This window comes from Pteropus alecto, unplaced genomic scaffold (genome assembly GCF_000325575.1).
Source record: "Pteropus alecto unplaced genomic scaffold, ASM32557v1 scaffold288, whole genome shotgun sequence".
NCBI lineage: Eukaryota > Metazoa > Chordata > Mammalia > Chiroptera > Pteropodidae > Pteropus > Pteropus alecto.
In genome coordinates this window covers 516,743-538,132 of record NW_006442124.1, presented here as the reverse complement: position 1 = coordinate 538,132, position 21,390 = coordinate 516,743, and the positions used below count along the sequence as shown (strand labels likewise).

The 21,390-nt window shown below is 41.8% G+C and overlaps 1 protein-coding gene across 21 annotated transcripts in view; it reads right to left on the bottom strand.

The window, feature by feature from the left end:
- MAP4K4 (mitogen-activated protein kinase kinase kinase kinase 4) overlaps positions 1–21,390 on the bottom strand; it is a 175,998-nt gene that overhangs the window by 49,097 nt on the left and 105,511 nt on the right. For all 21 annotated transcript variants that reach the window (XM_015596277.2, XM_015596281.2, XM_015596282.2 and 18 more), the window contains exons 3-11: positions 19,191–19,316; positions 17,854–17,964; positions 14,089–14,179; positions 11,975–12,105; positions 9,720–9,774; positions 8,197–8,275; positions 4,551–4,726; positions 2,295–2,367; positions 625–835 (exon numbers count right to left, since the gene is read on the bottom strand). In XM_015596277.2, coding sequence (XP_015451763.1) covers positions 625–835; positions 2,295–2,367; positions 4,551–4,726; positions 8,197–8,275; positions 9,720–9,774; positions 11,975–12,105; positions 14,089–14,179; positions 17,854–17,964; positions 19,191–19,316 — 1,053 coding nt within the window. The remainder of the gene's footprint in view (positions 1–624; positions 836–2,294; positions 2,368–4,550; positions 4,727–8,196; positions 8,276–9,719; positions 9,775–11,974; positions 12,106–14,088; positions 14,180–17,853; positions 17,965–19,190; positions 19,317–21,390) is intronic.

Genomic DNA, 21,390 nt, shown 5'->3' with positions numbered 1-21,390 from the left:
CTCTGGTTCTGTGTGTTTTAGGTTATATACTTCAGTTCTGAATCTTTGGCATGTGGTTACCATTATGAATATGTAAAAGATAGTTGTATGTATGTATGTGTGTGTATGTATGTATGTATGTATGTATGTATGTATACACATATATACATATATATACACACACACATATATACACACACACACACATACATATATATAAACAAACTAGCATTTGTAGAAAAATCTTGTTCCTATGAAAAAGACTGAGGTTTCAGAAAAATGTGTACCCAGAAACTTGAACCCTGAGGCCAGGAGTAAAAAGAAACCAGGTCAAGCTTGAGCTGGCCAAATGAAACCACAGTGGACATGGCCTTCCCAGAACCTTATGAGGCCATCACTGGGACCTGTTCCTCTGCATGAGTCACTGTGGGCAGGTCCTTGACGTTTTTCCAAGCAAGGATAACCCTGCCCTCGAGGGCTGCATGGGCCTGCCCGCCCAACAGCGCTTCTCTCCTTTGGGAGCGACTAGAGAGCTGAGCCGGGGAGGTACCAGCTCAGGAGTCCACAGGAAACAGTCCTGTGGGGGTCTGGCTACCAGCCGGAATGAAGGAGGAGAAAACCAGCTGGGCATCTTCCCTGTTCTACCTCTTCCAGCCGCCGCCTCTGCTCCTTCTGCTGCTCGATCCGTTTCTGCCTCTCCGCCAACAGCTGCCTTTTATACTCCTCCTGCTCCCGGAGCTGCTGCTCCTGCAAGAGCTGCTGTCTCCGAAGGGCCTCAGAGCGCTCCTTGTTCTCCTGCTGCAGTCTCAAGAAATCCCGGCGAAGGGTGGACTCGCCGGGCACGTTGACAATGGAGCTGTGGGAGGAAGCGGCGCTGTCAGGGGCATGCTCTGGGCGGCAATGGCAGCCCCACATGCTGCACCATTTCCACATTCATTCCCTCAGTGAGTCCCTCCCACTCGAAATTCAACTAAGAAACCCATGGAAACAACTATATCTCCATCCAATAGTCTTCTTCCATCTGTTTCATGAATATCCTAAACTTCTCTGGACATCTGCTTGACAAGACTTCTCTCTCTTAGGATTCTCACATCAACTCAGACGCTAAAATGATCATTGAAACCATCCTCTTCTACAGTCAGTCCCCTCTCTGAGCCTCATTTCCTATCAGGAAAAGCAATGTCATGTTCTGGGTCTGCCAGGGCAGAAAGAGCAGTATGACCCTCACCATCTATCTCCCTCTGGGCCGTAGAGCTTTGCCATGTGCTCCCTCTCACTTCCCTCTCACTTTCCTCACTTCCAGGGTCAGCAGCTGGGCCCAAGTGTGTCCCAAGAATCAGCCACTAATGAGGGTAAATAGCTTTGTTCCCAGTTGGTCTCCCTGCCAGAGTCACCTCTCCACTTCCAAAACAGCCAGAGTAACATGGCAGATGAGCCCCCTTAAACAGCCTCTTTCATGAGATCATGCTCCTATCCAAATAGAACTGCACTGCTCATGAAATCAGTTCAAATTATTCAAAGTTTTAGCCTCGAGTGGATTCAAATCTTCTCCTATGTAAGAATAACAGACATTACAGAGTTTTTGCAAGAAATTCTCGCATCTCTTGATCTGCTCTCTTTAAACTCCCAATCTCTGTACATGGTCCCTAAATGTCTTCCAACAAGCCCTTCCACCCTCCTTTTGTCCAATAAGTCATGTGTAGCTACAACAGGTACAATATTAGCATTTTTAAATCTTCTATTCCTTGATTAGTTACTATGAGGTTCGTGCTACCAACTTTTCAACCTTCTGCTTCACTGAACCTTGGGAAGCCAGAGACAACCAAAACACAGACTATGAAATGGATCAAGACAGAACATATCCTAATAGAAGAAATGAAATGCTGGTCACCACACTTATGGGAAGAGGAAAACAAACAAAGTATTGGGAAAGACTGCACTGTTTTTCAGTAGACACCCTATGAGCCCTTGAGGAGGACAATTCTTTGTGTGCAGAGATGTCCTACACACTCTGAGACATTTGCCATCTGCACCTCCTGGACTAATAAATGCCCGTGGCCAGCTCCTACCCCTCCCCCAGGACCAAAAGCAACCCCACATTTCTAAGTGACTGCGGAGGGGCTGTGATGCGATCTTGGTAAAGCACCATTTGGGTAAGAGGACCCGGAGGGGAAAAATGCTTAGAGGGATCTTTCAAAAGAAAGAGAAGGGAGGCTATCAGGGCGCTTTCGCAGTAACTTAAGACTCCTTCACACTACAGGAGTCTTCTGACGCCAGCACATCTCTTCACAAGGCGGGGCAGGCGGCACCGTTACCTCGGCTCTCCTTCCTGCTCGGGCACCTCCTCCTCTTCCTCCTCGCTCCCACTGTACTCATATTCAGTTTCATCTATTAAAAAAGGACAAGATAAACATGACAGCTCGCAAATCATGACACGTGCATGTACTGGCAGGTACCTCCAAAAGCGTGATAGCAGAAAATACACAGTATGTTCTCTGTGAAAATAACAGTGGGTATGGAGACCCTGGGGAAAGGTAGAGCACAACACCAAGTTCCCACAGTGAGTGGTGACAATTCCCCAGGCTAGCCTTCCTGGCTGGTGAAGAGTAGATTTGTTGTATTCAAGACAACCCCGTGTGGGAGGCACTGCTAAGGGGCTGAGGAGATGGGCTCCAGAGCGCCCTGGACATACAAGCGGCTTGACCACATCAGCAAATCCAGAAAGTCCACTTTGAAGCTAAAATTCAAAAGGAAGAGATTTAACTGCCCAAACTAAAAAAACTAAAAGTATCTGGTTATTTTTAACATTCAGAGATCCACGTAAGAGTGAAGCAGAGAGAAAAGTCTGTTGGCCTGAAAAAAAAAAGTGAAGCATTAGGTACTTAGAGCAGAAAAAACAAAAGCAAATGTTCCCCCAAATTATAAAGTTGAAACCAGGGAAAAACTGATGAAACAGCAAAAGGAGACAAAAACTACTCTACTTTGATCAGACTAAGCAAAAGTTTCAACATGAATAACTTATTTTCACTTTAATAGGTTTTATACCATTTTCCCAAAAGTTAACAGTCCACTTTATTAGACCCTGTACTTAATGTCAGTACCTGGCTTTCAGGGAGCAATTTCACTCCACAGAGCAATCAAAACTGGAAAGGCTGAAGAAATTTATAAAAGTCTGTTCATAAACAAAAAGTACACTTCTAACTTTTTTCAGAATTATGTAAGTTTAAAATTAGTTTCCTGGTCAGAAAAAACGAGACTGAGAACTTAAATTACGGTTCAATCTGTATCATGTACAAATATAAATATATATTTACATATCTACAAATTTATCAGTCCTTATATATAAGACATTAGTTCTATGCTAGATAAAAATGGGCTAGCTTCCAAAGGAGATTCCAACTGAGATAATCTTTGGAATCCTTTAAATAGGCACTGTTAGGTTTAAAATTTTGTATGATGTACTATTAATTACTGACGAGAGGCTGAAGATATTTGGAAGGTGAATAAATGCAAAGAGAAAAAAAGAAGTTGCTGTGACTGAAAGAAATGAAGGTGAAGTGCCCCACTGGTCTCATCAATACACAAATAACCTTTTCCCAAAAGAGCTTTATTTTATTGCAAACTTTAGTTCACTCTACTACAACTGCATAGCTCAGTGTACAAAGGTTAGTTACTTTTATGACTGACTGACTATCAGAGGGCAAAAAATCCATTATGAGCATCAATGGGAACTTAACTCAGAAAACAGAAGCTGTGAAGACTGAAAGAACATGCAAAGCTCAGTGCAGACCCCCAGAGATGGCTGTGACCAATCCTTCTACTGCCTTGAACTCAGCTCTTTTTCGTTTCTTCCTTAGCCTCGAAATTTTAGTGTAAAAAAAATTCATTAACGAGATCCCAGTTATCCAGATGCTGTTCTGTAAAGTTACTGTAAGAATTCACAGAACAGAAAGATTAATGAGGGCTAGAGGCCTCGGAGAAGACGCTTTTGTGAAGCTGGTGATGAAGCTGGATCTGCACCTTGAGGGATGGAAGGAAACAGAGGACATGCCAGACAGGTGGACACAGAACACGTAAAGCTATCAAACCAAGATTCTGGGAACAGAAAGCAACATCTGTCCGCAAGCATAAGTGTGTGCTAATGCTGCACAGTGGTTAAGAGTCGTCAGGTGGAGCACAGCAGGAAGAAACCCTGGGGATTCTGGAGCAGGACAGTAACATGTGAACACACTGATGACAATGTTTACAGCCGATGCTGAATAAACCCTGAGCGACAGGTGTAGAAAATAACGTCCATAATGAAGGAAAAAGCACAGAAAAAACAAGTGTCCCGCCATTGTGACCAGCCATGACGCCCGTGTAAAGTGGTGTCAGCTTGGCAGTACCCATGCAGCTCGTTGACACTGCCTGAAGCCAGGCAAGAACCTAGGCTGCTTGCTGCTGTGCAGGGTAGAGACACCAGCCAAGTGAGCACACACTCGGGGGTGGGAAAGCAGTAGCCTATTCTAGTTGGTAAACCCATCCCCCACAAAAAAATGTTTTAAAGGTGAAAATGAAAACAGGCTGAATACCTTTCTCTCCCCGCTTCTTTCTGGTTCGGTCTATGTGGTCCTTGAGCTGGATTCTAACTTGCCTTTCGTTTGGCTGATCCCTTATAAACGGGTGTTTCAAAAGCTGCTCGGTGGAGGGCCGTTGCATGTAATTCTTCACCAGGCACCCTTCTATAAAACTAAAAAATTTCTTTGACCTGTAAGAAGAAGTAAAAAAGATCATCAAAGTTCTACCACCAAGAGCAAGGCTCCAAAACATCAGTAACGTATGAGCCTGAAAACGAAGAAGGGGCTCTGGACTGCCGTGCACGCCCCACGAGGGCAAAGCAGCGATGTGGGTGGAGACAGGAGTCCAGGGCGCAGGGCCAGGGGCATGGCTCACACGTGGTTTAAGAGTCGCACTGTATCACCAATGACACACCACAGAGAGCCGTGAAGGAGTCCGGCATAAATGAACTGGGTTTAAATCTAATGTTGCTCGTTAATCATTTAATCATAGGGGTGGAGGAGGTGAGGGGGTGAAGGGCACGTTTTGCGAAAACAAAGGCAGACAGGATAGATGTCTGGAAGCCAGGAGACATGGACAGACACAGAGATAAGGAGCCGAGTTAGTGACCAAATGCTGGGGCTCTTGAACCTGTTAATGTGACGTTTCAATCAGAGTCTCCAATTGGCTTATTTATCAGTTCTCTGCCTGGGCCACACATATGACCTGATGACTTTTCTCTTATTACCGCAGGTGGAAAGAGTTCTGAGGGGGCGATGACTATGTCACTGCCTGACCACCCACTTAGATTTTTGCCTGCTTCTCAGTGTCTGGCTCATGATGACCTTTACTCTCAGCACTGGCCCAGACACTCTCACCCATCATGTATTTGAGACCCAGCTCAGGCATCGTTCTCTTTTGCTAAGCCTTTCCCAGCAACACTGCACCCCAAATGAGGAGCCTTTCTTCCAGGGCTTTCTGCACAGAACAGACTGCACACAGGTCAGAAACTGGTTCCTATTTTTCATTTGTCAGTAATTTTTCAGTAATGCCCAACAGTAACCACTGGCAGACCACAAAAGGTAGGTAATAAATTTTTGTTGAATGAATGAGTTATTTGATCCTTAAAAATGTGAGTTAGAAAACTAGTTCGGTTGTTTCCAATCACTTCACCGCTTTTAAGTATTGCTTCCATTGTCCTATATTTCTGTTCAAACTCACTATTTTTTTCAATTCAACAAATATTTATGGATCAATGACTGACATTTGCTTATCCTAGGTTCTATAAGAAATACATACAGGAAATAAAGTGGAGGAAACTTATGTACACACAATAGCAGATGTGTCATCAAACTTACAGAGGAAGAAAAAAAGAGCTGCTGCTACAATGGGAGACACATAGAGAAAAAGGGGGGCCTCTGACATGCCAAAGATGGAGATAGGCCATCATTCCAGAGTGAACAAGGCAACATGAACAAACCAAACACGTGTTTGGAATAATGAATTGTTTTCTGATGCCAGTATGAAAAGTGGAAAAGAACAGAAATATAGGTCAGGGTCGGCTCACGAAAGAGCCCCAAAGTCATTCAGGGACACTGTTTCATTATTCCATGGTTAATGAGGAACCTAGGGGAGTCCAGGCAGTTGCATCTAACACAGAGACGCCCAAACCCCACTGCCTGCAAGGATTATTCCGGGAGTTCCTTAAAAATACAAATCCCTGGGTCACTCCTCAGACCTAACAAACCAGGAACTTTGAGGCTGGAGCCTTAAATTAAAAAGATTCCAAAGGGATTCTCACATCCTACATCTACAAATGAACAACTGGGAATCAAGGGTCTACAGTATTATATGCTTTACAATCAACTATCATGTTCTGCTGGATGAGGTCACCGGTCACCGATTAGCTTCTGAAGATGCAGAAGCAGTAGCAGCAGCTCACACGTGGCAGACAGGAGACAGCATCCACACAGGAAGGAGGCCTTTATGTCTGTAAGCATCCTGTCCCTTTAGAAAACTTGGGTAAAATGACAGCAACGGTGTGAACAGATGAAAGTGCATCTAATCAGGTTTAGTCAGAGAAATTTCGGTGTGAGAACACAGGAAGAGCTGGTTGTCATCTGCACCTGTCTCATGACACTATATTAAACGCACAGCGATTAACCCCAAACTGCAAGCAGTGCACAGAATCATCGGAGTGGGGCCAGCTGACAAGACTTGTAAACTGGGAAGCACTCTGAAGATAGAGCATAAACTCCTTTTAATAATATCTGACAGAAAAATAAGGGAAAATCAGTATTTAGTTTGGCCTGAGCCAGATAAAGTGTTACCTCAGCCCCACAGCTCACTCCATGGTGATGTCCACTACATGCATTAGTTCCCGAAGGGCTGGCCAACCATGGATGCCCACAGCTGTCATATTTTAATGCAGGACACCACTGGGGCTAATATCTTTGCAACTGCATGGCCTTAAAAAGCCTCTCCCAAAACTGGAGACAACTGCAGTAATCTGGATTTGAATGTGGTTGAAGACAATATAAAAATAATGAGAAAACCCTGTCAGCATACAAAAGGTGAGGAAAATACAGTGAAGTGTGTTGGGGGAAAGAACGGTGAGGGACAGGGAGAAGTGTGAAAGAAACAAGAGTGAAAACGTGTATGTGAATATATACCCACAGATGGGAAAAGGAAAGTACAGAACATCAGAAGATGAGCAACCAAGAAGAAAAAATCAGACAGAACAGCGAGGAGACCAAACCCAGAAAAGGAGAAGGCTCGAACTTGAGGGCTGCTGCCTACTTCAGAGTTAGAGTCAAGAATCTAAGAGGAGACAATACTAACTGGGAAACTAGAGTGAGAATAATTTCAGAAAGAAAAAGAAAAACAAAACCATGGCAGGTTGGCATGAGTAAGAAAGATGATGAGCTCAGGGAAACAGGAACAGGGAAAGGAGAAAAGCTTCTCCCACGTGCTGGAGAAGACTGAGTGCAACCAGACTGATGGGAAAGGGTTCAGAGCTCAAGAGAGACAAGTGGGCAAAATTCTCAGCCTGAAAGCACAGCAACTGTCCTACCCCCTTATAGATTCTGAAATTGAATCAAATCAGCCCTTTCTCACACTGGTGCAAGTCTTAGAGCTTTTGTCAGTGAACGTCATCATCATCCCCGTCCATGACAGATTTTTGTTGAGCAAATAAATGGGAGCCGCAGGGAGAAAGATGGCAGCCCACAGATAGCAGACCCTTCCTTTAATGTGTTCCAGAATGAAAGAGGATACACCTAGCTTCAAAGATTTGCAATAATTACAGTAAATGACATAATTTTAAAAGCCTGTTTCAATTGAAGAACTGTAAGTCAATACAGCTTCATTTTTTAGTGTGAAAATGTTTAGAAATATATACACGTGAAAGTGTGCTGAAATAGTAAAACAGAAAAGTTTTCTTTAACCATGTTATGGTGTTTCACATGGCCACTTATCACTTTTTTGTAATTCAAAGAGAATTTATCATGGAAAAACAAAACAAAAAAAATCAATACACTTTTAACTGGTGGTGTGGGGGCCCTGGCTCTTGTGTTCTTTATGAATTAGAATGGCCAGAACTATGTCTCAGAGTAAAACTAAAAAAAGAACAATATTTTTTTTAAAGGAAAAGAACAACAACAAAAACCATACATAGCTTACCATTTTTTTGACTTCAGCCGGGGAGGAGGGTTTCTGGGAATGAGAAACAGTGCTCTCATTGGATGCATGTCACAGAGAGCTGAGGAGAGGAGACGGTCGTGTCAGTATGGCACTTATTTTACTCATTCTTGATCTCTAGGGTTCACTCACAATATCAAATGCTCTGTCCCATCATGTGGTTGATATACCTTATGTCAAGCAGTCTAAACATCTAGTCGTGAGCCCTAGGGCACGCCTTAAATTCCCCCATTTAAACACAGCAAAATAAAAGCAGAATGGGAGCAACAAGAAGAATATACAATTTCAGATAGACACTGGAGAGTTTTCATGGTCAAAGATAAATACTGATTCAAAGTCTTCAAAGAGTCAACAGCCTAGGCTTCTAAACCATCTAGATGATTACAATGAAAAGAATGTCATTTCACAGGGTTGTTGAGACACTGCTTGCAAAGGCACTCACACAATGCCTGGAAAGCAGTAAGCATGGTTAAGTCCTCCACAAGTGTCAACTGTTCATTGTTATAGGTATTATTACTAAAAAACAGCAAAACTGTTAGAGTAAAACAGAACTGTTGAATTCTGTGCAATTACTGTTTGTACTTCTATCACTTGCCCAATAAAGGCATGTTAGGTACACAAGTACACAACGTTATGGTACAATAGGCGATGTGCATTTTCGTGTGTTTATTTACCTTCACTAGTATCTTACAAGGCAGCTGAGAAACGGAGCCAAAGAAAAAGATAATACTATTCCCACTATGAAAGGAAACTGAAATAAAGGATCGGACAACACTTCCCCGTCTCAGCTGCTCGGCATTTACCACGAGAGAACGAACGTATGGTGGTCAAGATAGACGTCCATTTCTGTGTTGCAACTAATTCTTAGCTGTTGGTAATTTTTTTCCATTCATTCAACAAAAATTTATTCAGCAACAACTATGTACCAGTTTTACATTCTTTGTGTATAGGTTTTTTTTTTTGGGGGGGGGAGGGTGTCTAGCAGAAAATGCTGTTTTTTCCTTTGTTGTATGCAATTCTACCCTGTCCCTAATGAAAAATGAATTTTATGAAGTTGTCATTGATTTGATCCAAAGCAAAATTTCATAAGTAATACAAAAAAATATTCTAAAGATAAAAACGTTTGCCTCTATTTGTCAAGTCACAACACAAGTAATAATTAAAAATTTCCTGTGTTAGGACTGGTTTCACTGAATAGTAAAAAGTTCAAATGGTAAAAAGAAAAATCATTGCCTATTATTTGATGTCACCATAATTTCAGATCTGACACCAGAATACAACTTTAATAAAGGATAATGTAGCCTACGGACCTCAGAGAGCTCTCCAAAAGGAATAGTAGATGTCAGGGTTTCTTTTACATCTAAAACTTCATTGCATTTATGATTCCTCCATCTAAACGCCCTACCAGGAAAGGCTTTATCCGTGAAGCTGTTCTTTTTGAAACCCTGAGACTAAGTTTAAGTTACACATAACAATGGGGCTATAAAGGAAAGACCGTTACTTACGGGGCGCGCCCTCTGCCATCTCAATGGCTGTGATGCCACAAGACCAAAGGTCACTCTGCAAAAACAGAACAGTATGTCATGGGCAGTACGTCAGCTATGAGGTCACTAGTTTACCATTGCTAGTTATTCATGCAAATGATATAAATGCATTCTTTGGTGTATAAACTGAAAGGAAGTTTCAGGAAATAAAAACCACATACAGATTTGTAAGATTACCTTCAAAAAAATAATAAAATAAAGATAACTTGTTAATTAGAAAGAATTAGAGCTGGTCCACGTAAAAGCTTCGGACTGCCTACTGCAAGCTCTGCTGCTCAGTATGTTTCTTTATTCTTGAGAAGCATTCAATAATTTAGATTCCTGGATCAGATTTATGCTTATTTTTATGTTTTATGTTAACATCTCAAACTTAATTAAGATGTTAAAAGTTTAAAGGCTAGAAAGCACTCTTTTAATAAAATCTACCACAGTAAGCTGATTCACATCATGCTGCCAAGTCTCTCTACTCTCCCCTCAAACTTAAAGTGCCTTTCCGCGTGCAGAATAGTAAATAAAGTGCCTTTCCGCGTGCAGAATCTTTTCCTTCTGAATCCTTTGAAGTATTAATTTTAAAATTCGAATTTTAACTTTATTCCCCACTCAAGTACAAGTTCCATGAGGGCAGGCATCTTTGTTTGATTCACCTTTGAACCCCAGGAATTGCAACTCACATGTAGTGGGCTCTCAAAAAACACTGGGTGATGAATAAAGGTTTACCAGCCAATTTCTTAAAATCCAAACAAGCTCTTTAAAAAGTAGATAATGGATGATTACTATCATTAGTGTTCTTTTTGTTTATATGCTATCCTAACAAAGGAATGACTTAAAGTTGCTCAGTTTAAGGATTTTCTAAATAACCTATAATTATGTTACTCAGTTCAAACACATGTTGGATTACAAGAATAAGGGAAGACCCACAAATGTCTCCCTTATTTTTATGGAGTTTTCTCTACTACACGGGTACAAAGTTGGGGTTTACCACCTTAACCCAGTGACTGATCTTAGCAGCATCACTGATGGGGTAAGCAGAGATGTTCCATGCTCCCTATCTGCTGAATGCCAACCACACATCTCCTCTGAGGTGATCTTGCTGAGGTTTTTCTGATACTAATTGAGCCACTCCAGTGTACAGGAACAAGCTAACTGATGTTACAAAGATTGTAAAGCTAAGATTGAGAACTAGTAAGACAAATCCAGAGGGTAGAACACTGCCTCTTCAGCAAGTCAGTGTCATAAAAAAAAAGTGGGGGGGGGGTACTACTCTCAATTAAAAGATACTCAATGGCCAAACAACCAAATACAATGTCTTGTCCTATACTGAATACCAGTTTGGACAAACCAGGTGTAAACTAGCTGGGTCTAAGTATGGATTTTATATTTTAAAATTATTTTTAATTTACTTATGTTTGAAGATAATTTTGGTATGTTGAAAAACGTTTTCAAATTTTGGAGATGTAGAATGATGTGTTAAAGAGTGAAAAGTCATAAAGTCTATAACGTATTTTAAAATACTTCAGCAAATAAAAACATAAAAATTCCTCTATGTCCTGGGCTTAAATTGAGCTTCATTAAATGAGTATTTGTAATAAATACTGAAATGCACTGCAGAATATTAAGCTATAAACTCAATTATCAACATCATTATCAGGTACATTAACTACTCTGACTCATTAAATAAGTCAAGGAAATTTTTTTAACAGTTTTGTTAACATACTCAACCTGAGCCTGATGCTCAAATATGGGTTTTCCATCAGGATCAAAAAATGCATTACTGATACAAGCCCCTAGAGGTCACTCTAATAACTGTGTATCAACTCAAAGCCAGGATGCTCTAGAACAAGACTAAAAACTTCACATAGATGAAACTACTTCTATACATTTTGACACTGTTTTTAAAAAATAAATATCTGGTTATAATATAGTCTTCAAGTTAAAGAGGACAGCAAACAGGGCAGAAGCAATGAATTGTCTCATGACAAAAAGTTCTATGCACAACAAAGTACTACTCAGTAAGGAGAAGACAGGTGATGCAGAACGAACAGAAAGATGACGGCATCTAAATACCATCCTGGCAAATCTGTACCTGCGACAGGGTGCCCATGTCATTCCCATTGAGGAGGCAGGAAGGGACAAGGGGTGCAGGATTTGTAAGCAGAACCCTCACCCCCAGGAACAGCAAAGACCCAGTGAAGGCTGCACAAGCAGGCGCCTCTTACTCTGTAATCATAGGTGGCATCTGGGTTCTCATCACAGGCGATGACCTCAGGAGCCATCCAGTAGGGCGTGCCTATGAACGTGTTTCTCCTGCCGACGGTCCTGTCAAGCTGAGCGCTCACACCAAAATCCACTGGGAGGGGGAGGGAAGGAGGGAAAGTAGAACACAATTAACAGACAAGTACAATATAAGACCAAGAAATATGAGGAGATGTCTGCAGAGTAAACGAAAACAATGATACTTCATGGACATGCCGGCTCCTCAAGGCCACAAACTACAAGGAGCAACTCTTCAGTGCAAAGCCAGCATCATCCTCTACCAGTCTGAAGGCTCCTGGGAGGCCTGGACCCAGCCACCAACTCGAGCTTCCCCAACAGTGACCACCAGGGGGACTTTTGGATGAATCGGACCTCCAGTGCGTTCGGGGAACATGCCGGCACAAACAAGATCAAGATCAGGTCACAGAAAGCCCCAACTTCAGGAGAACTGACTGAGAGCCTATGTGACTTAGCGTCTTAAGCAGCATTAACCACAGAAAGAGAAGAAATCCACAAAGGTTCTCTGGAAAGAACACAGTACTGAATTAAATAAACAAAGTCAAGCTAAATCACACATGCACTAGGAAACACTCCCACAGTCCCCAGGACTTCTATGGACTCTTCACTCCTACATCCCACCCAAGTGAATGATGATGGTGGTCTACAGGGAGGCAGAACTGGCAGCAAGACCATACTCTGCAATGGGGTGCTCACTGACACTGCCACTTAGATACACTGTCATTACCCCCAACCAGCAGGAGTGCAGAGGGCCAGTGGAGGGCTAAAATTACTTCCAGAGGACACAAATTGAACTTCTGTCTGCAGAACACCTTCAGAAAATCACCTGGTAAGGGCGCAGAAGCACATGCCCAATGCCCCTGAGACAGACACAGGCCGGGCAGTTGACGCCAGTTACTGCTACCTGGACAGCTGTAATCCACCAGCAAGCAAGTACCGAGGGACTGTCACAGGCCTAGCACCAGGGAGCCGAAGCAGGGAGCACACAAAACTTGCTGAGTTGTTTGGAATGAGAATAATCTGAGGGCCTCCTATCTTAGCTTTGGGAGGACTTTCTGATTGGGCAGACTGTCCCTCCACAGATGACCAGTAAATGCAGGCACTATGCAAGAAAGCAGTCATAACGATCTTTAACTACTGGGCCTAAGATTTTTGAAAGGTGGATTAGATTCTTATAACCATAAAGAATTTTTTGTGTGTGTGGTGCTTTAGTGGAAGGACACTTAATGCTAATTCTGTTTTAAAACCTGAGAGAACCATGATATGAAAGTAGAATGGTAACAAGTTCAGATCCAGGTATGGGAAACCAGAAATATAAAAGAACCACTATAAAATATTCTCCAGGAAGACACTCCAGGCTTCATTCATCCACCCATGCATAGTTTACTGAGCACCTACTACATTCAAGGCATTATGCTGGACGCTGGATAAGAATCTTTTTGCAAATAAAACAATCTTAGTCGCTGCACTCCCAAAACTTATATTCTGGTAAAGGAGTCAGAAATATAAGTAAACAAATAGCAAGAGAATTATAAATTGTGATTAGTATTATGGAGGAAACAAGCAGTGGGACTCAGCACAGACCAGGGGTCAGGGAAGGCTTCTGAGGATGAGGAAAAAATGCAACTTTGAAACTGGGGAAGAGTATGTAGGAAGGCCCCAGGCAAGTCCCAAGGACGTTAAAGAATGAGTGACTGAGAAAGAAGAGAAAAGGGTCACAAAATGAGGTTGGAAAGTGGCAGAGGCTATGGCTTTTTATAGGCCACAGTAAAAATGTAGATTTTATTCAAAGTGAAACAGGAAGCCATTAATGGTCTTTAAGCAGGAAAGTGACATGATCTGATTTAGACATTATTCTGTCTACCACATGGAGAACGGAGCAGAGGGGAGAAGCACTGGGGAAGGGAGGTGGAGCCAGGCTAAGCAATAAGCCCATTTCTCACGTTAAACAGAAAACACTGGTAAGACTGAACTTTTAGCTAAATACAAATGGGGCAGGGAGTGTTGCTAGTCTGTGCCAAATACAAGTGTGAGATCATGTGGCACAGCCATCACATACCAAGTTTCACCTCTGCATTCTCAGTCAGCAACACATTCTGGCCCTTGATGTCCCGATGAATCACATGATGGATGTGAAGATGTGCCAGCCCCTGAATAAGAAGACAGATCTGAATTTTAGGTCTTGTGTTGCTGTAAGTGAATAACCAAGAGCGCAGCCCTCATGGCAAAGCATACGTGCCGAAAGGTTCTGTGTGCCGCATTTAGAACACAAGAGTCAGTCTCAGTGCACGTCCCCAGGGAGACATCAGCCACGACACTGGAGAGAGGCATACCCGCCCGCGGTCCCAACGGGTCTCCGTCCCCGTGAGCATCATCGACTCTTTCTAGCTGCCCCTTGAAGATATGCTGTGGATGACCATCCGCACTTTCTCTGCTATAATTTGTGCTATTTGTGTGCAGGGTGGTTCCTTTCCCACGCTACACATCTATCTTTCAGTGGGTGATCCCACAGTATATTTGAACTAAACACATCCCAGGGGAAAAGCGAAGGGCAGGAGTGAGGTTTAAAGTCTGGCCCTGGGACACTGCCTAGTTTTCCTAGCACACAGTGACAAACTGCTAACTGTTGATCAACCCCACCTCCACCCCAAGCATAAACCAATTCTGCCATCACTAGAGCTTTGAGTTCAAAGCATTTCTTTCCCAAGGAGATAAACCCTACTGGCTCATAGTGCTACTTGATGACCTTGTGTCTGGAAGGAAGCCCAGAAGCATGTCTCTTACAAGAGGTAGTGCAAGAACAAAACCAAATTTGGCATCTAGATGGTCTAAAAGACAAAAATGCACCGTTCTCACAGCTCACTTATTCCATTTTAGCTAAAAAAAAGCCAAATTGATAGCCCACCTCCTCAAGACACAAGCAACCTATTTACTCTGAAATCCCAAAAGGGTAGGTTAGACCTAAGGGTTTGGTTTTCCTATTTACTTTTTTGTGGGGTTAACGACAACAAAGCTCTGAACACTAAGATTTCTAGCATGGGGGTTTCTAGTCAATCGGTTACTAGTCTGCCTGTGAAACAGAAGGGAGCTTATTTGATGGCTCTGTTTATGTTTCCACCACACAGGATGTGCAGTGTTATACCACAAAGCACTGACTATGGAAAAAAAGCTCTAAAAATATATGGTATCTTAGTGCTATAGTTAAGAAGAAAGTCCCTCCTTTCAGCGTGAAATAACTTTGAACATCAAAAGAAGAGACCAAAAAAGAAAATGCAGCTTCCTCAATTCTTTCATAATTCCTACTTTTACGACTTCAGTTAAATTTTTATTCTCTTTCACAGACCTCTTTCTTACACTTTTATAGGATTATTTTAGCAACAAACACAAGTATCCACTCTTCTCAAACAAATATGGCCTGTGTGCCTCTTGCTCCTTACGAGCAGTCCACGTAAGAAACATTCCTGTAGCTCTCTCATCATGGACACAGAACAAGGAGTAGTCAAACGCTGCCACTCTCTATCAGCTACATAAGGCCGTTAAGTGCCTGTACTCGATAGGAAATGTTGGCGTCTACCAGAACCTGTAGGCCACCGTACAGACTGTGGCCATGCAGACTGTGGCTGTGAAGTGGGCGAGATGAGCATGCTGGCTTTGCTGATAAACCTTATAGTCTCCGGGTTTCAGTGGGCTGGCCCTGGAGAGCTTTCCCACTTGACGTCTGTGGCCTGCATGCTCGAGACTCAACCTTTTGAGGGATTTTGCATAGCAGCATCTGAATCTAACACCCTCAAGAGCTTCCCACCTCTGGCTCTGCCACTATCGACCCTAACTGCTCCAATCATGTCTTCAAAAACCCATGGGACCCACTCGGGGGGACTCCCTCCTTCCCCATGAGCGCCCGCCTCTTTCCCGCCAGAAGGCACTCTTCACCCAAACCGATTCCAGTAACTGCTGTCATAAACACACCCTGGCTTGCTACACTGACTCTTCTGGAGGCTTTTTTTGTTTTTACTTTGTTTAGACTTTTGTCCTAAGAAAAACTCCCATTCTAGATGAAACATAGATTAAGGAAATGTGTTCCACTGAGGTAGAAAACACTAGCTGCATCTCAAAAAGGTGTCCATTAAGCTCCTGCACTGAGGTCCAACAGGGGCCTCAAACAACCTAGGCTTCTTTCAGATGTTGCCTGAGATCAATGGTGGTAAAACAGCTAAATATACTTATTACATACAATAGGTAAACAATGCTTGCCTGTGCGTATAAAAATATGTAAAACTGTCTTTGATGACTGAAATGTATTTGAGCCTCAGATCTTTATACTAAAACCTAGAAATCCAACACTGGCATGACATATAGGAGTGGTGCGCGTACGTGTGTGCTTCTAACAGGATAAGGCCAACTAACATTTACTGATAACTAGTTGTGTACTCACATGTTACATTAAATGACTCATGTACGCTAACTCATCTAGTTCGCATAATGATGTCCTCCCTTCATAGGCCTGGTACCTAAACTTACAGATGAGGAAAATGAGTCCCGAGGCTGAGGGACTTTGCCAGGAGCGGGCAGTGGATGAGCAGCACAGGCAGGACTCGAACTCAAGCCTGTTGACTCTAGTGTCACCAGCGCCCACTCCTGCCTACTGGGCCGGGCGCTGATTATTAACACAATGAACACGACTGGCTTTTCAGTGAACTCCCTCACAGTGGGGCGGGCCAGTGTTTAGCTTCTCACCTCTGGCTCTGCTTCCTAGAATAACCATAAAAGACAGAACCCTGGTGTTTTAATAATGAAGTTTGAGTGTGATTATAAAAAGTTGGTTCTGCCACCTCACTCCAACTAGTTTTCTTAAGAGAATGGTCTGTTTCCAAGGGCTCTGTAAAATATCTAAATAAAAAGAAGTTAGGACTTATCTTTATGAATTCTCGATGGCATTTTTTAAACCTGCACTCCTCTATGAAACTTAAATATAAGAAGTGGGGTAAATTTACCTACAATCAAAAAATAAAGTAACAATTTTGTATTAGTGAGAGAGGCATAAGATTATTCTAGTTTAACCCTATAGTCTTTCTTTTTAAAATGTGGTGAGTAAATGAAATCCAGCCAAGTCATTTAAGTATGTAATATAGGGGTAAATAAAGTGGTGAGAAAACCCATGCTAGCTGACCAAAGCAAAGAGGCACACTGGCAACTCACGTGCACTTCTCAAATATGAAATATTAAGAACCTTCTGCCTGGATTAAGAACCTGCTGTTAGGATCGCTCTACTACTGAAAGGAATCACTTGGAAGCTGCTAAAACAGTAGTTCAGAAACTTACTCTAAGATCATAAGCCAGCTTTACAACTGACTGTAAATAACATTACACTTTTCCTCATAAACAATGCAACACATGTGGACAGTTAATGGCAAAGTCCACAAAGGGGTTTAAAAAGCCAGCTTCAGCACCATTAATACTGATTCATAAGCTTAGACACAGGATTCCTACAAAAACAATAGTTAGCGATTATTTTTCTTCCCCTCTACTGAATTTCTTTTTAACACCTGGAGATGAATTCAGGGAAATAAAAACAAAAACAAAAACAAAAACAAAAACAAAAAAACCTATTTTTTGTTTCAGTATATTTTCTTTAGATACTTGCCAGAGTCAAAACCATGAGGTAGCTTAAACTACCAAAGGCAGCCAGTGACACAGAGCCCTTAGTGGTCCCGAAAAGAATAACCTGTACAGTTATGACTGATGAAAAGAAACACTTTGGGCTAGAAGAATGAGAATAGAAACACAAGGCCATGTGCAGGGCACCGGAGCTCTGCCTAAGCCTTACCCGCAGGATCTCTCTGGAGATGTAAGCTATCCAGTCTTCTTTGAGTGTGTTCCCTTTGGTGTTCTTCACAAGGTCTGTGATGGAGCCAGCCCCACAGAACTCCATGACCAGCTACAGGGCAGACAAGACACACTGTGAAGTAGCGAGGATATCATACACACTAGAGAAAAGCTAGGAAACCACAGTCTGATCCCCTCTTGCTTTTCCTAGAGATCTGGGCACACGGTCATTTTGGAGGCTTCCAAATTTTTGAGAGCATTTCACCAGCCGACTTATTTCACATTCGTATCTTTGGTCCAGGAGTTTCCCATATTCTATGGCACACCCTCCAGTGCAGGGAAGTGCTCCTTCTCACTCCGAAGCACATGGGCACGGGAGAGCCATTCTGTCCCTAACCAGTGCCCAGTGATCAGAAATCTAATATACTCACTAACATTAGTTCTCATCCACTAGAGTCAAAGATGTTTTAAAAACATACTGTGATTTTCAACTATGTTAACTGAATTTAGTATGAAAATGCTATTTTTAAACAAATAATTTTTTTAAAAATTCATTCTTTACTATACCTAAATGTTTGAACAATATGAACACGAGTATATTTTTAAAATACCTAGAAAATGAATTGAATTGACCTATTCTAAAATTTTAACTATGATGGGATTTGGGCAATGGAAATAAAAGCAACTGTTTCTCTTTTAATTTTTTAATTTCACAAATTTTCTACAATGGCTTTTTTAAAAGTTCGGAAAAGTATCTCTCTTCCTGCTTTCTAAGTCCAGTACCTTTGCTAACGAATGCGATAAACACAGATCTGACAGTATCCCAGTTTCATCTTCTTGAATATAAATATGTTTAATAAGAGATAAGGTTGAATGTATCAATTCTGGAAATTCCCCTGGAATGAACTGTTTTTTATAAACTTTTATCATTAATATTATTAATAAATTATTGATGTAAGTTCATTTTCTTGCAATTTGTCTCTCACTTCCAGGTGATAAAGAAAGATGCATTTACTTGGCTTCCATATTAATTAATATCCATAAAGTTTTTATTGTATTGCTTTTATTTTCAAGCTCCAAATTTCCTCGCTATTTTGTTATGTTCCTTTTAAAACGTGCCATGTTATCTGTGAAACACAAAGTTAACTGTTTTTCAGGCAATGTGAAATCAACATCAAAATAAACATTCAGTGTAATGCCAACCAAGAGGCCAAGAAAGATACCAGCCACTACCCCTTTTTCTTTGCTTTTCCCTCTCCTCCCTCTGGAAAGTCCTTAAGGACCTTTTAATACAACCTAGGAGGACACCCCACAGAACACAAGGAAACAGGTGCCTACCCAGAGCTGGTCATCATGTCCTGGAGGGCTCTTTTTAATGAAAGCACCGTAATATGTCGCAATATTTCTATGATGAGAATATTTCTTCAGCATATTTATCTCCAGTTTGATTTCTTCCTCTTCATCCTTAAGAAAAAATAAAAATAAAATGTACAACTTCTGAATGATGTGCATGATTTGATTTTCACCTCCTACAGGCAATAACGGAAGCCCCCAGTTCCCCCAGCAAGGGAGAGAGATCCATTCACTTTATCCTCGGGCCAAGAACTGTGGACTTTAAGAGGAATTGTCCCTCTGAAATGTGGTTACAAGCTATGCAAGAAAAACACAAAGCATAAAACATAACGATGAATATAATATGGGAGGCAGTGTAGAGCAGAGGGCACATGGGGTCCCAGCTCTTCCACTAACTATATGACCTCACGTAACTGACCTCACTTCTCTGGGCCTCAGTTTGCTCATTTGTAAAAATGGGAGGGAAGAAAAGAGAACTGACTGATAGTATTCCAACTAATTACTAGGAAAGGCTGTTTCTTTTCTAGAAACTACTTGCAAACATAAATCGCCCAGCACAGTTAGGCAGAGAAGGATTACCTCTCACACGACAGCCTCACCCTCCGGCAAGGCCTCATGCAGATGACTGAACACAGAGCAGCAAGCAGTGCAGGCCCTGAGTGGACTATGCGCTCAGTGAGAACCCACCACCCCCAAGGGAGCCAGGCGTGTCCAACAAGTCCGAGCGACAAGTAATAAAACACCACTCAGTGACAGTAGGTAGTTCTAGCCTCTTGCTTTATTAAAATAAGATGAGCAGGGAAAGAAATGCAGAGTTTGTGTGAGATCACAGGAGGAATGAAGGGAACAGAGGATGACACGTGCAGGTCTGAAAAATAAAAACAAGTCACTCTTGTGGCTGCTGAGGGCTGCCAGTGTCCACCTTTCAGATACACCCCTGGGGAAGAAACAGCACCAGCCTGCGTATTCTGCCCCTTGTTGAGGACACATGACACAGAGTGAGGGTTCTGCCAAACCACCTGCTAAGAAGACTGACAGGTAGCATGAGAATGAAGGGAAAGCAGAATTAAAGTGAGAAAGAAAGGAGAAAGCACAGGAAAAGAGAAAATCAGCCTTGGTGAGCTAGAAAAGCAGTGTTTGAGGGAAAACCAACATCTTCGAGAAAAACCTGATAACCAGATTCCCCTCAGTAAAGACATTTAGTAGCTGGTTCTCTAAATGTCTTTACTTTTCTATACTGACACACTCCTCCCACTTAAAGCTGATGTTCTTCCCTCTCTAGGGAAGATTAGGGGTTCTGAGCAGTCTACATGCATGTGTGTGCAGGTATAGGGTAAAAGAGAAGACAGTGCATGTGCCCGCGTGCACACATGTGTGCACACACACACAAACACACACACACTCACTCTGAAGAAATCTGCTATTGCAGCCTCACATCTCCAAAAACCATTCATGAGGCCTCGCAGACCTAAAATAAGTTTGGTTTGCACATACTGTTCTTTAAGATAAAAGCTGCAACATCACTAATCAGATATTAATGATGAGGCCAAATGAAAAAGAGAATACCTCTTAAAATACAACTTTAGTTGTACATTACTGCTTTAGAAACCAAATACAAAACATGTAATCATCTTAGAACAAGACTGTCAAAATTCTGTCTTCTAGCTTGGTTCTAAGCCATAAGAATTAGAATATTACAGCATATTTTACAATATTACAGGCATAGTTGTCATATGACTGATGATTGATGACTACAAATATGAAGCAGAGTCCCATGGTCAAGTACAGTCTATATAATAGTCTGTGCAATAATTCTCATTCAAATCCCATATATATGAAAATTGCACCAAATACACAGCATTCCAATCTGTAATTTCAACATGGCCATGTTTAACATAGCAATGAAAAATGTGATACTGAATAACTAGGATAAATACCTTAATTCTAAACAAAACTAGTGTTTAGCCAAGCTAGTATTATAGAGTAACACATTTTGATTTGGAACCTTTCTTTGAAGGAACGCTATACTCTAACATAAAAGAATAACAACTTTTATTAACATAAGGCACAAGGAAGCATGCCCAAACAGAACTAGAAAGCCCAGTTCTTCAAAAGCTTTATCTTATGTTCTTTCCACATGCTCATTTGAACACATAGGTTTCATTCAGTGACCATGACCTGTTGG